The following is a 15,632-nucleotide window of genomic DNA, read 5'->3' as shown; positions in this document are numbered from 1 at the left end:
ACTAATTTCTAAACTCCCCAAAATAGAAAACAAAATAATTAAAAAATAATTCTAAAAGAGAAAGAGGCAATGTTAGTGGAAAGTAATTAAGGGTGGGTTTGAGATTGTGGTGCTTTTAAGAAAAAAAACAACTTATAAGCAAATGCTTTCAAAAAAAAAAAAAAAAAAAAAAAAAAAAAAAAAAAAGCTTTTTCTAGAAAATTGTTGTCAAGGACAGTAGAAAAGCAAAATTAGGGTCTACCATGCTTTTAAGTCTATTTTTTTTTATAAAGCATATTAATCAGTGCCCATGTAATGAAATTTTCTAATGGTAAGGATACCCCGATATATTTTACAAAGTTACAATCTTTGCCCTTATATTATTGTCTTTGATAATTATTATATACATTAAATACCATACATTTTTTAGTCAGTTAACATATTCACAACAATCTATATAAAAGTTTACCAAACACTCAGATACTTATTTTTTTGCTAAAAGCACTTTTAAAAACAAAATTACCAAACACTCGACAATTTTATTTTACAGTTGTTTATTCTCACTGTATAGTAGAAACATATATATATTTTTTAAAGCACATCAATCCCAAACTAGGCCTAAGTACCCGAAAGTGGCGAGCTGTGGGAGAAGGAAAGGGTAGTGTTTAAGGGGTGGACCAAGCCAACTTAGAGCACTTCCACCCCTACTAAAATGCCTAAGCAATTACTGCCAGGCTATTGAGTAGGACAATTATTGCCTTTAGTGAACATTAATTGTTTAAAAGCATCTCCAACCGTATATTGAATAACCCAGTCAATTCGTTTTAAAATATTATTTTTATTTTTATAAAAATAATAAAAGATAATTTTATTTTAATTATGAATGGGATTTAAAACCAATCTCGTCATGCCACGTGACATTATTCAAAAGTACAATATTTTTGGATAGATTTTCAATTGATTTTGTAGCGCTGTGTGTCATAGTTCTGTATTTTTATAAATCTTAAGTTTATTTTTTGATAATTTTTAACTAATTTTTGTCAAACTTTTTTTTTTTTTTTTTTTTTTGGGTCAAACGATATATTTTGTTAGATTAGACACTAACAAGGTTCAAACCCACGCTGTCATGCAATGACTCTACTCCTTTCAGCCACTTGTGGTAAAGGACCACTAGCTAATTTTTATCAAACTTCATTATTATGCAGAATATAGTTAGTATTAGGAGACAAACTTGGACAACTTTTTCACAACACTTTTGCATAATCAACCCCCTGCTTTTTCTGTACATGAATATGTGGAGCTCAACATGTCTAGAAGCACCGGAGAATGTTCTTTTGCTGGTGTAGCTAGTGAACCTGTCAAGCCCCGATCCTAACATACGTCCAGGATCAACACGTGACGTCACCAAATACCCGTCTCTAACATACCCCGCCTCCGGAAAAAGGCAAAACATAACTTAGATCCAACGGTGCAATAATTCCTCGTAGACTTTATGGCTGCATCTAACATCCTTGTTAGATTGCCTACATACCCTAAATAGGAATCAAGCCATTCGTAGTTCATTACTTCACTACACTCGAACATTCGTCACATAAGTTGTTATCTCCCAACAAAATACCACAATGCATTTCATGCAATATTTCAAAGAACAAACGACGAAGCACAATCATATTCTCTCGCCATATTTATCGACAAGTCTAATCATAACAATAACAATGATATCCAACATAATAATCCCACATGACGAATAACATTTCCACTTCATTCATCACATAAATCATCACGTTTCCCACATAAAATCACAATTCATAGCGTGCAACATATTAAAGAATTAACAATGCATAATATTATTCTCTAGAAACATTAATCAACTAAAATAATCATAAAAACAACACTCATATCCAACGTCATTCCACAATCCCATCAATTAATCAATTCGTGAATCAAAGATGCACAATCTTAGCATTTAATTAAGTTAATCAAACAATGCGATAACAAAACATTTCACGAATATAACCAAGGAACTCTACATAATTCCCCACTTGGATTATGAGTAATAAACATGGTAATTCTAATTTATATTCACAATATCTATTGTGGGTAATTCTCATCCGCTCGAATTTAGGATTCTAAGATAACTTTATGGAAATGAACAAGAGCAAGGATTCCGGACCACTCAATGGAATCCAACGACATCAGTTTCCAAACCACTTAACAGAACCAAAATATCAAGCGGTTTCTTGTAATCTACCCAGACCTGTCACATGTAAAATCAATGCCTACATTATAGGAATGGTACGCTGGCAAATCAGGCACTCATATAAGCTGCGAGGCTCAGGTGAGTGACAATAATACAAGTATGTGATATTCAATAAAAACAAACCAACGATCACAATCTATAAATATCAAGTATAGAACCATACTTTATGGAATCATAATCAAGTCGCTGAAAACTCCGTAGAAGTCACTTAGACATCCAACGATTTTTCCAATTCAAACCACAAGATTCCCAAAAACCATTGTTCATATATACATTAAAAATTGGGGCTAGAGGAATGCAGTTCGGCCGAAGTCTACATCTCTAGGAAAAAAAGGGGATTTCGGACCACTCAACGAAACCAAGACACCAAAGGGGATTCCGGACCGTCACTCAACAGAATCCAAACCAAGATACAATTCCGAATCATCACTCAACGGAATTGTAGAGTAGAAGGGATTCCGGACAATCACTCAACAGAATCCAAACCACTATACGATTCCGGACCATCACTTAACGGAATCGCGGAGTTGAAGGGATTCCGGACCACCACTCAACAGAATCCACACTAGGATACGATTCCGGATCATCACTCAACGAAATCGTGGAGCAGAATGTATAACACCAATCGATGAAACATGATATGGATCAAGTTAGGTTACTTAAGTTACAAGGACTCACCAAAATGAAAGAAATGAAATAATGACACGAGGCGTGAAACATGTTTCGAAGCAACAAAGCCCATGCCAATGGGTTAACGGTCCACTACTAGCCCTCACATTTCATCACAACAATCCAATCATACAATACAAACCATATTTCCAACGCACAAGTCAAATCATACTTAAAAATAGATCGATGGCCAGAAATAAAAATAACACATCAATAGAAAGCACATTTAATAAACAAGTATAACTCAATATGGTGCCACAAATACATATAACGAAACACACGTCAACTGAGAACGACACGTCATCATGATGAGCCAACTAAGCTCCATCAAGCCTCAACGACAAACTACAGACAAACCACACTCTGGAGTAGAACCTGTTGACTAGAACGTCAACCGTCGATAAGGTAGGTCCATTAAGGTCAACAATCTAAGGTTATTCAATCCGAAAGATCCACACATCGGATTTCCGATCCGTAAGTTCTCAAAGGTCCAACAACTGATAACTAGGGTGCTCACAAAATTGTACGACGATCCAACGATCAGATTGTCTTCAATTACACAAACAAGTGGGGGTCCATTTTGATCACCACACCAAACAATGGAATTTCGGGAAACCGAGCTAGACATAGGTTCATAGGGTTACTAGAAGGTGTTTGGTACGTAGACAACAATCATCGATGGTCCCACGCACCGCCACACGTGGTGGTAGCCAAGGTGGAGGGTTTAGAAACCCCGAATTTTCAACATTAACTAGATGAGCTCAAATTTATGTGGTAGCTAGAGCTCAACAAGAGAAAAACCTTCTCACAATTAGGCCGATGATAAATTTTAATTGGAAACCGTCCAAATTCACCGGAGAATACCGGATTCCTAGGGTTCTAAACACCCAACTCTAAAATGAATACGAAAGAACAAACTAAGCATACCAACTCGAAGATTATGAAGAGTAGATGAAGTTTCATACCTCTCTCGAAGGAAATGGTTGCCGGAATCACCGGAAAAATGATAAAACCGCTAGAAAAGTTATGGGCTTTGTGGCTTTGAACTGTAAAGATGGAAAAGAAAATGGGAAATCTAACACTACAGAGATGTAGGGCTCATCAATGGCTTTTCATGGACACCAAGATCATCCAAAACGGAGCTCGGATGAAGAAGATACAAACGGGTCAAGTTGGTGGGTTAACGGGTCCAATCTCGCCAAAACGGGTTAGAATCAGACCCCTCCTTTTTTTTTTTTTTTTAGAAACACCACCACCACCCCCCTCTCTTTTATTTGATTGGTCATTCTCCTTCTAACTTATTGGTCTTCTTATTTTTGCTTAAATTTGATTAGGAATTAACTTGGCTGCTGAACATTTTAGCAGCAACTCCTGCTTACACCCAATCTTGGATGGATATATGTCCAAATTTTGATTAAAAAAATCAAAACCTGAACACGTGTCCATCCAGGATTGGGTGTAAGCAGGAATGGCTGCTGAATTTTCAACAGCCAAGTCTTGTTCATCTAATTAGGCTTTTTCCTTGTGGAAGTTTAATCAATTTAAAATATATAGTTTAGTAAGACAACTTCAAATGTCTGTAACTATACCGTTATAATTCAGACTCGCAAACGGCCTTCACCTATACGTTCGTGGTTTCAAAATCTATTCGAAAATATAAATTGTGACCTCCAAAGGTCTACAAATTTCAAACAATTAATTTTCAAACTTCAAACTTTGTAACTAGTTTAGTTAAAATCTAAATTTGAACAATTTAAAATAAATTCTCGAGAAATAATATAAAATCTCAATAATACAAATACGTAGATTATAACAATGAAATCCAGGAACGGGATTTCACAGAACCAGCGAAAAGAAGCTGCGCACAAGCGAGAAGAAGTTGCGTGCGAGCGAGAAGCCATGCGCAGGTGAGAAGACAACCTTATACAATACATTGTTGTGATAGCCCAAGTAAAGTCAGCTTTTGGCATTCATATTCCGAATCCTTCGAGTGACCTTCAACTGCCATTGCACCAGTCACCTGAACAACAGGTAGTCGTGACTCGTACTTAGTTTAGTTTTTGTTAGAATATTTTGTTTTTAATATATTTAAATAAATTTCTTTAAAGTTTTGATTTATGTTAGCTTTTTAGATTAATATAATTATAATTAAATACATTATTTAATTTAAATATTGTTTTAATTTCGAATTTTTAAAAAATATTTAAAACTTTGCCCGACGAATATATTCCTTGAGCAAACTTTTATCGTGTGTGTTTTTTTTTCTTTCTTTAAAACAGTTTTCCAATGAATTATATGTCGGCCAAATTTTTTTAATTATTTTACTTCCAGAAACTCGACAAAATTGTGTCGTCGAGCAAGGTATATCCGTCGGGCCAAGTTGGTTAACACTCTTTTACCCGTGACTTTATTTCATCGATTAACTATGTTCAACTAACGAATGATTATATTTGTACGGGCAAATATTTGAGCGACGGAATTTTGTTGGGCAAATTATAGGCGACAAAAAGGTATTTGGCCTGATAAAGTTTTTTCGTTTGGAAATGGTTTTTTTATTTTTCTTATAGTGAAATTGGTATTTAATCTGAATTTAGTTTTGATTTTTTTATACATAATGAAGTGATTTTTGAAGGGAGTGCAGAATATAAATATAAGCTCTTGATAGAGAAGCTAATTATAATTATATTATTATGACAGACTCATTATGCAGGTTTGTTATTTGGCCACAGAAATCATTTAGTACTTCAAGGTTCAATGCCGATTATTATGTTCAGGAAAAGAACGTAACAGAAAAGTGCATTTCAAGCTAGTGTTAATATTATGATATGGACTTCACTGCTTTGTATGATCGATAGCATCCTCTGTGAAGTCCAGGATAGAAAAGAACGTAACAGATACAACAATCCATGCTTCAAATGCTCCAACCGATCAAGGCACAAAACCTTTTTTGAGGTTGAAAAGTCACTTAAATGATCTCAAAGCAGTGGAGAGAAACTTATAATTACTTCCGGAATATTTGAGATACAACTTGAGCTAATGGAAGAAACGAACGATGGAGTAGGGCAACAACATAATCGAAAGGTTGAGGATTATAAGAGCAATAGTTGGGACTTGATGCCCCACAGAGAAAGGGGCACAATCGCCTTCGCATGACTAATGAAGCCGGTGAGTCGATGACAATGAGATTATGAACCAGAGCCACATATAGTGGCAATGCGGAAGGTGAGTCGATGACAATGAGATTATGAACCAGAGCCACATATAGTGGCAATGCGGAAGGTGAATCGATGACAATGAGATGATGAACCAGAGCCACATACAGTGGCAATGTGGAAGTCATGCTCGTGTCCGAATTTTTTCCTTAACGCCACAAATGAATTGAGATAAATTTCTTTCTGATGACCCATTTACAGCCAATGCGTCTTCTAAAGTTTGCCTTACTTTCTTGATCTGTTTCTGTAATCCATCACCCGAATCTCCACACATCAGACGGTTGATCTTCTCCCCTACTTCTGCTCTTGTAACGAGTTTAACTGTATCACAAAGATTTAGTCCAATTCCCCAATCATCAACTACTAGTTTCCTATTAGTGACTTGGTCAGTCCATAGAGGAAAACACAACATGGGAACCCCACACCGCATACTTTCAAGTATGGAATTCCATCCACAATGTGTTAAGAATCCTCCTATAGCTGGATGCAAAAGCACCTGAATCTGAGAGCACCATGGCACCATCAACCCTCTATCTTTAGTCTCGTCCTCAAATCCGACCGGCATGATACATGTTTCATCATAACTTGTTGTGTCCGGGCGAAGCACCCAGATGAAACTCACTTTACTAAGCAAAAGTCCATGAGCTATTTCTTCGAAATCATTTTTAGTAACTTGACCATAGCTTCCAAATGAAATGAACAAAACTGAACCATGTGGCTTAGTGTGGAGCCACTGGGTACAGTCAAACTCTGACATTAAATTGGTAGCCACCATACCCTTAGTAGGTTTATTGGAGAGAACAGGACCAATTGCATAGGTGGGTTGCTTCTCTTGCAAGGCTGAGAGGGACTCGGATTCAAGTTCTTGCACTGTATTACACAATATGAAATCTGCCCCTTTCACTTCCTCGTACGCCTTGTATATGACACGGTGCATCGGTGTTGATATATCTGTTTCTTGAAATTTTGACATCAAGTCCTTTGGTTCAATAGCCTTCACTCCAGGTATGTAATCGATGGTGCCCTCACGATTATCTAATAAATGAACCGAAAATAAAAAGAGAAGTGTAATTAGACATTTTCTCTTGTTAAAATGTCAAAACGAACTATCAATTATTGAATTCTTGTTCAAATATGTGATTGTAATTTAACGGGTGAAAAATAGTATGTGATCTAATTGACAGTCTAACAACATAACATAATATTAGGCATAGGTATACTGTAATATAAGAATTTAATACATCAAAGCGAAAGGTGATCTATGAGAAGGATATTGCATACCTTGAGAACCAAAATGACCATTTTTTATGAGGAGGTCCAAGTGATAGTAGATGTTAAAAACTAGAGCTGGTTGAGTCCAAAAAGAAATATGGACAAGATTGTACTTGTTGGCTATGGTTGCTGGCCAACAGTGGTAGGTATCAGCGATCAAGCAAGTGATTGAGGGGTCAGATTGGACTAAATCTCCAACAAGTTCATCAACATGAGCAGGGAAGACATGCAAAGAACACTCAAGAAATTGGTCGAGATTCTGAAATCGGTTGAAAGCTAATGGAAGACCGTCACTCACCGTTGTGTAGCGTATGTCTAGGCCGGATTCCCGCACTTTGGAGAAGATGTCATCTTGATCTCCAGAGTTGTTGTTGGGTTGTGATTTGAGTAGCTGGTGGTGAACACATTTGGTGTTGACAAAAGTGATGGTGAAACCATTTGATGCAAGCTTCATGGCTAGATTGGTGAATGGGATTACATGGCCTTGGATAGGAAGAGGCACCATGATTGCGTGAGGCTTTGAGTGATTTTCCTCCATTTCTCTCTCTCTCTCTCTCTCTCTCTCTAATACACAGACAGCCTGTATGTAATCCACATACATATCTCTATATACTAAAACTCAGTGAAGTGGGTACTGTGGATGACCAGTGGGCGGACGATTTTGCCCTTCGATTTTTCCTCTGTTTTGCCGCTGTTGCCTTCTTTGTACAGTCGACTAACTCTTCTGCTTACAGAAATGCCCCTGCTTTTCTCTTTTCTTACCGGTTGTCACACCCGTTGGCCATTTTTCTGGTTGACGGATTTGCCGCATGGGTTTTTTTTATGATTTATGATTGGTTTTGGTGGTTCCTGCAGGAAGAAGGTGGGAATTGACTGTGCCACGTGTTGGTCATCGTGTTGTGTTCTTTTTGGGGTTTATCTTGCTTCGTTTCCGTTTTCTTTCCTTGCCTCATATCTATCTATATATGTATATATATAATATGAACACGCCTGGCCGCCACCTTATTCTATTGTGTAGAATATAGTTAGTAGCGAGAGACAAACTTGAATAGCTTTTTAACAAGACAAACTTAATATTCTATCACTCTTTTGTGGTGATTTACTTGTTTTTATTCTAACTATATTTTAATTAATCTAATCTAAAATACGAGAACGCGGATTTGAAAGAGGAGAGCACATTGCTCTACTCAACATGACTAAGCATTTGCACGAAGGTTTTTACTTTCAATTTATTTTCAGGATCAAGTGAATGAATTATTGGATTCCATTTAACTGATCATTTGATTCCAATGATTATGTAGGATTTGAATCTCACATCAACAGACTGAACGAAAATGACCAAAAAAATCCAAGAGGAAAAAGAATCCCTAGACCCTTACGAATTTTGCTTTGAAAATTGGAGAAAACCAAGGCCTGCAAATATTGCAAGTAAACGTTATGCATTGAAAATTGTTAAATATGAACATGTACATAAGAGAAATCATCATAACCTGTTGCAATATGTTATAAAACAAGTGATCAGATGTCTAAAGAAACAGAGACATACCAACCTAGCCAAATAAGAGACAATAAAGATCTTCTATATATGATTATTCGTATAGCAATAGAAGCGAAAATTGCTCATATTTCTCGTAGTAAACATTAAGTGTAAGATTAATATGTGGTAATGTTGTAATGTTGTAAATTTGGCAGCATAACTAATAGAGAGAAGAAAATCATGAACTACGTCCGCTCTGATATCTGGATGATTCTTCGACTTCCATCTCTTGTCAATGCTGCTAAGCCAGCATTTTCCCTTTCTAGCAAATCAGAATTAGTAACAAGAAGATAATTTTTTGGTGAAAGTGATGGTGAAACCATTCGACACCGCTAGTGAAATTTACTGAACAAGCAAAGAAGAAATACCTAAACAGGTAAATCACTTTTGAAAACGAAACCAAAACAAAAACTAGCAAAGCGATAATCCGGTAGCTGAGACAAGTAAATCACTTAACTCTTTCTTGTACACCTAATAGACAAACAAATCAGGCTATTGTTGTACTTTTAACCACTAATCACACATATAAAACCCAGAAAAGTCAGTAACAATGCTGTCAAAGTATTCGAAAAACTTCTGAAAATTTGAGTTTGTGTTCATTGAGAGGTTGCTTAACATTCCCAAATAATGTAGTAGTGCAAAAAACATACATAATAGAGTTGCAGAACCAAAGGAAAAAGCGCACATATAAATTCTAAGATGTGTCACATCCTTGTATTTCGGCCTTCACATCGCTAATGAAGCGTCTTATGGCAGCGAGTCAATGAGATGATGAAGAAGAACCACATGATGGCAATATGGAGGTCACATTCGTGTCTGAATTTTTTCCTTCACGTCACTAATGAATTGAGATAAATTCTTTTGTGATGACCCATTTAGAGCCACTGCATCCTCCAATGTTTGTGTTACTTTCATGACCTTCTTCTGCAAACCATCACCCGATTTTCCACATATCAGACGGTTGATCTTCTCTGCTACCTCCACCCTTCTAACGGGTTTAACCCGATCACAAAGATTGAGTCCAACGCCCCAATCATCAACTACTAGTTTCCTATTAGTGATTTGATCAGCCACTAGGGGAAAACATAGCATGGGAACACCACACCGCATACTTTCCAGTATAGAATTCCATCCACAATGCGTTAAGAACCCTCCTACTGCTGGATGTGAAAGCACCTCAATCTGAGAGCACCATGGCACCATCAACCCTCTATCTTTAATCTCATCTTCAAATCCGACTGGTAGAATATACGTTTCATCATAACCTGTAGTGTCGGGACGAAGTACCCAGATGAAATTCACTTTACTAAGCAAAAGCCCATGAGCTATTTCCTCAAAATCATCCTTTGTAACTTGAGCATAGCTGCCAAAAGAAATGAACAAAACCGAACCATGGGGCTTCTTGTGGAGCCAATGGATGCAGTCAGATTCTGGCATCAGATTGGTAGCCACGATGTTATTGGTGAGACTATCGGGCAAGACAGGGCCAATTGCATATGTTGGTTGCTTCGATTGCAAGGCAGAAAGGGACTCAAATTCAAGTTCTTGCACTGTATTACACAAAATAAAATCTGCCCTTTTCACTTCGCGAAATGCCTTGTAATAGATGCGGAGCATTGGGCAAAATATATCTGTTGTTTGGAGGTATGACATCAAGTCCCTTGGTTCAATAGCTTTCACACTAGGTATGTAATCAATGATATCCTCGCGATTATCTAATAAATCAAGCAACAAAAAAAAAATGTTTGTAACTATATAACTACGCTAATATTTATGTCATCAGACTATGAATCTAAACCAAAAGTTTAAATAATAATGCAAGCAACATGAGATCTTTATGAGAAGGATATTACTTACCATGAGCACCGAAATGACCATTTTTTCGGAGAAGGTCCAAGTGATAGTAGATGTTTAAGACTAGGGCTGGTTCAGTCCAGAAGGAAATATGGATAAGGTTGTACTTGTTGGCTATGGTTGCTGACCATGCTTGGAACGTATCAACAATCAAACAAGTGATTGAGGGGTCAGATTGGACTAAATTTCCAACAAGTTCATCCACATGGGCAGGGAAGACATGCAAAGCACCCTCAAGAGATTGGTCGAGGTTCTGAATTCGGTTGAAAGCTAGTGGAAATCCATCACTTACTGTTGTGTAGCGTATGTCTAGACCGGATTTACGCGCCATGGCAAAGATATCGTCTTCTGTGTTGTCGTTGGGTTGTGACTTGAGTATGTGGTGGTGAATATATTGGGTGTTGACAAAAGTGATGGTGAAGCCCTGTGAAGCAAGCTTCGTGGCCAGATGGGTCAATGGGGTTACATGGCCTTGGAGAGGAAGAGGCACCATGATTGCATGAGGGGTTGAGGCTTTGCCCTCCATCTCTCTCTCTCTCTCTCTCTCTCTCTCTCTCTCTATTGGTGTTTCTGAGAAAGTAGGCAAGTGATGAACTGAAAAACACATCTTAATTGTGTTATGTCTGTGATGTGTGGACAGATGACTGCCATTTGTTTTTTGACAAACGATTGGACAATAAACTCACTTCAGTTTCTGTACACACAAAGTTTAGTATATAAGAAAATATAGGCTGCATTATCTTCTGTTTCTATACACACAAAGTTTTGGATTTTATCTTTAGAAAAAGGGTGGGTGAGAAAGCAACAAAATTAGTATTTTATTTCTTGGATGGTTTACTTTGCTCCACAATTGAACAAGTTGCCCTTCGCTGAATATACAAGTACTGAGAATAACGTGGACGGCTTTTTCACATGGTTCACTAACCAACAAGCTAACTAATTAAAAAAGAAGCAAAGAACAACACTGGACATATGAACCGCTATTCTTGATTATTTTAAACCACTATTCATTTTTCATACCTACTACTTGAGGAAGTTGACGAGACTAATTCGAAATTTAGTGGCAGTTGAATCCCTTTATTTCTCTCTCTTTACTTTGTTTTATTCGATCATGGCAGGTGGGATATGCAGATACACCGGGAGGAATTGGGTAAAAATGAAATATATATATATATATATATATATATATATATATATATGCACACACATTTGATTGAACGTGTTTGAAATTACTGGGTTATGTTCCCATTACTTTTGTCCAAATCTGGATTTAATAGTCTAAACAAACAATTTTGCCATATAATGTATCACGGACTGGATTTGAAGTTCAGGATTTGAGTCCATGATAGACGGGTTTCGTAACCTGTCACGACCCATGGGTTATGAAGCCAATCCACTCACCCTTTGTCGCCGTCATCTCTTCTTTCTCTCTTCTTCCTCAACTTCGGCTACAATTCCGGCGGCCTCATATCTTCGTTTTCCGATACTGTTCACTTTAACGAAAAATCACATTTTTACATTAAACAAGTCCATTCTGGTACTATTTATTTACCCTTTATTTTATCCTTATAGTTAAAACTCAAAGTTTTCAAACTCATTTTATTAGTTTTCCTTTTTTTAATTTGTTTCATTTCAATCCAACCTAGCTTTTTATTAACGTTTAGGTGAAGAGGGGTTGTGTTGTATGCTTCTATTTATTTTTTCTGAAATTTGTGCTATTTCAATATCAACCTATACCTTTAACATATTTGTTTATCTAACATGAAAGAGTTTATTAATTTTATTATATAACAAAGTTATACATTCAAGGGAAACTTTAAAGTTAGAGGTTGATGTTTCTTTTTCATGTTTGACGGTTTAAGATAAAACTATTTTTGATTATTTAGTGAATGTTATGTTTGTAGCTCTTTTTACTTATCATTAAGGACATTTGTAAATATGCAATCAGTGAGTGCTAAAGTTTGTTTTTATTTTTTATTTTTTTTAACAAAAGATATTATCTACACTAAGAGGGTGGGGGAGTGGGCTAAGCTTGACAATGAGCTAACAATAATGTGGTTCAAATTCGCCTTTGACGAGAATTGAATATTAGACCTCTCACTTACAAGTAATAAGGAATACCGGTCTAGTACTAAGTGGCTTTGTTTTAATTTAAGTGAATGTTTTTTAGTATCGATATATTATCATACTTTTTTAAAACTTAAAACTATCTTAAGGAGGACACTTTTTACAAATTTCGCACATGGTCTTCAAAATCCCAAAAAAAGGGCCCTGGTTGTAATGTTGTAATGTTGTAAACTTGGCAACATAACGAATAGAGAGAAGAAAGTCATGAACCGCGTCCGCTCTGATATCTGGATGATTCTTCAACTTCCATCTCTTGTCAATGCTACTAATCCAACATTTTCCCTTTCTAGCAAATCAAAATTTGGTAACAAGAAGATAATTTTTTGGTGAAAGTGATGGTGAAACCATTCGACACCACTAGTGAAATTTAATAAACAAGCAAAGAAGAAATACCTAGACGGGTAAAAATCACTTTTGAAAACGAAACCAAAACAAAAACTAGCAAAAGCGATAATCCGGAAGCTGAGACAAGTAAATCACTCAACTCTTTCTTGTACACCTAATAGACAAACAAATCATACTATTGTTGTACTTGTAACCACTAATCACACATATAAAACCCAAAAAAGTCAGTAACAATGCTGTCAAATTATTCGAAAAACTTCTGAAAATCTGAGTTTATGTTAATTGAGAGGTTGCTTAATTAACTTTCCCAAATAATGGAGTTGTGCAACAAACGTGCATAATAGAGTTGCGGACCCAAAGGAAAAAGCGCACATATAAATTCTAAGATGTGTCACATTCTTGTATTTCGGCCCTTACATTGCTAATGAAGCGTCGTATGGCAGCGTCAATGAGATGATGAAGAAGAACCACATGATGGCAATATGGAAGTCACATTCGTGTCTGAATTTTTTCCTTCACATTACTAATGAATTGAGATAAGTTCTTTTGAGATGACCCGTTTAAAGCCACTGCATCAGCCAATATTTGAGTTATTTTCATGGTCTTCTTCTGCAAACCGTCACCCGATTTTCCACATATCAGACGGTTGATCTTGTCTGCTACCTCCACCCTTCTAATGGGTTTAACCCGATCACAAAGATTGAGTCCAATGCCCCAATAATCAACTACTAGTTTCCTATTAGTGATTTGGTCAGCCACTAGTGGGAAACACAGCATGGGAACACCACACCGCATACTTTCCAGTATAGAATTCCATCCACAATGCGTTAAGAACCCTCCTACTGCTGGATGTGAAAGCACCTCAATCTGAGAACACCATGGCACCATCAACCCTCTATCTTTAATCTCATCTTCAAATCCGACTGGTAGAATATACGTTTCATCATAACCTGTAGCGTCGGAACGAAGTACCCAGATGAAATTCACTTTACTAAGCAAAAGCCCATGAGCTATTTCCTCAAAATCATCTTTTGTAACTTGAGCATAGCTTCCAAATGAAATGAACAAAACCGAACCATGAGGCTTCTCGTGGAGCCAATGGATGCAGTCAAATTCTGGCATCAGGTTGGTAGCCACGATATTCTTGGTGAGATTATCGGGGAAGACAGGGCCAATTGCATATGTTGGTTGCTTAGCTTGCAAGGCAGAAAGGGACTCAAATTCAAGTTCTTGCACTGTATTACACAAAATAAAATCTGCCCTTTTCACTTCGCGAAATGACTTGTAAAACGTTCGGAGCATTGGGCAAAATAAATCTGTTGATTGGAGGTGTGACATCAAGTCCTTTGGTTCAATAGTTTTCACGCCAGGTATGTAATCAATGATGTCCTCGCGATTATCTGATAAAATCAAGCGACAGAAACAAATGTTTATAACTATATTATGTCATAGTAAAATTCAAACAATAATCCACGCAATATGAGATCTTTATGAGAACTTACCATGAGAACCGAAATGACCATTTTTTTTGAGAAGGTCCAAGTGATAGTAGATGTTGAACACTAGAGCTGGTTCAGTCCAGAAGGAAATATGGATAAGGTTGTACTTATTGGCTATGGTTGCTGACCATGATTGGAAAGTATCAACAATCAAACAAGTGATTGAGGGGTCAGATTGGACTAAATTTCCAACAAGTTCATCCACATGGGCAGGGAAGACATGCAAAGCACCCTCAAGAGATTGGTCGAGGTTCTGAATTCGGTCGAAAGCTAGTGGAAATCCATCACTTACTGTTGTGTAGCGTATGTCTAGACCGGATTTACGCGCCATGGCAAAGATATCGTCTTCTGTGTTGTCGTTGGGTTGTGACTTGAGTATGTGGTGGTGAATATATTGGGTGTTGACAAAAGTGATGGTGAAGCCCTGTGAAGCAAGCTTCGTGGCCAGATGGGTCAATGGGGTTACATGGCCTTGGAGAGGAAGAGGCACCATGATTGCATGAGGGGTTGAGGCTTTGTCCTCCATCTCTCTCTCTCTCTCTCTCTCTCTCTCTCTCTCTCTCTCTCTCTCTCTCTCTCTCTCTCTCTCTCTCTCTCTATATATATATCGGTGTTTCTGAGGAAGTAGGCAAGTGATGAACTGAAAAACACATCTTAATTATGTGATCTCTGTGATGTGTGGACAGATGACTACCGTTTGTTGTTTGACAAACGATTGGATAATACACTCACTTCATCTAAACTACGGAAAGGAGGATTGGAACTTGGATTCAAAGTTGAAACAAATTACTCTAGCTAACTTGGCTAAACTGAATTCTGCACGCGAGATGACTGTCATTCAGTCAACTAATTGTAGTATATAAGATAAAATAGTCTGC

General features: G+C 37.1%; 3 protein-coding genes across 3 annotated transcripts; all 3 read right to left on the bottom strand.

The window, feature by feature from the left end:
• Positions 1-5,878: 5,878 nt before the first annotated feature.
• On the bottom strand, positions 5,879-7,984 carry LOC137745962 (UDP-glycosyltransferase 86A1). The gene is made up of 2 exons (XM_068485993.2): positions 7,402-7,984; positions 5,879-7,155 (listed from the first exon to the last, which is right to left on the bottom strand). Exons 1-2 carry the CDS (start codon positions 7,928-7,930, stop codon positions 6,245-6,247), a joined length of 1,440 nt encoding a protein of 479 aa, XP_068342094.2. The 5' UTR covers positions 7,931-7,984; the 3' UTR covers positions 5,879-6,244.
• Positions 7,985-9,491: 1,507 nt separating this feature from the next.
• LOC137745071 (UDP-glycosyltransferase 86A1) lies at positions 9,492-11,528 on the bottom strand. Its single transcript, XM_068484943.2, has 2 exons — positions 10,787-11,528; positions 9,492-10,644 (listed from the first exon to the last, which is right to left on the bottom strand). The coding sequence occupies exons 1-2, from the start codon at positions 11,388-11,390 to the stop codon at positions 9,734-9,736; spliced, it is 1,515 nt and encodes a 504-aa protein (XP_068341044.2). The 5' UTR covers positions 11,391-11,528; the 3' UTR covers positions 9,492-9,733.
• A 1,984-nt stretch (positions 11,529-13,512) lies between these two features.
• LOC137746019 (UDP-glycosyltransferase 86A1-like) lies at positions 13,513-15,632 on the bottom strand. Its single transcript, XM_068486066.2, has 2 exons — positions 14,758-15,632; positions 13,513-14,655 (listed from the first exon to the last, which is right to left on the bottom strand). The coding sequence occupies exons 1-2, from the start codon at positions 15,278-15,280 to the stop codon at positions 13,745-13,747; spliced, it is 1,434 nt and encodes a 477-aa protein (XP_068342167.2). The 5' UTR covers positions 15,281-15,632; the 3' UTR covers positions 13,513-13,744.

Source organism: Pyrus communis, chromosome 12 (genome assembly GCF_041283825.1).
Source record: "Pyrus communis isolate YQ-2024b chromosome 12, ASM4128382v1, whole genome shotgun sequence".
Taxonomy (NCBI): Eukaryota; Viridiplantae; Streptophyta; class Magnoliopsida; order Rosales; family Rosaceae; genus Pyrus; species Pyrus communis.
Note: the sequence above shows the minus strand (reverse complement) of the source record. Positions and strands in the feature narration are given on the sequence as shown.

Bases quoted from the DNA above. Each gene is read 5' to 3' on its own strand.
- LOC137745962 (XM_068485993.2), bottom strand. From the start codon at position 7,930: ATGGAGGAAAATCACTCAAAGCCTCACGCAATCATGGTGCCTCTTCCT. The intron at 7,156-7,401 runs GTATGCAATATC...TTCATTTATTAG, and splicing joins TGGTCATTTTGGTTCTCAAG to ATAATCGTGAGGGCACCATC.
- LOC137745071 (XM_068484943.2), bottom strand. From the start codon at position 11,390: ATGTGTTTTTCAGTTCATCACTTGCCTACTTTCTCAGAAACACCAATA. The intron at 10,645-10,786 runs GTAAGTAATATC...TTGATTTATTAG, and splicing joins TGGTCATTTCGGTGCTCATG to ATAATCGCGAGGATATCATT.
- LOC137746019 (XM_068486066.2), bottom strand. From the start codon at position 15,280: ATGGAGGACAAAGCCTCAACCCCTCATGCAATCATGGTGCCTCTTCCT. The intron at 14,656-14,757 runs GTAAGTTCTCAT...TGATTTTATCAG, and splicing joins TGGTCATTTCGGTTCTCATG to ATAATCGCGAGGACATCATT.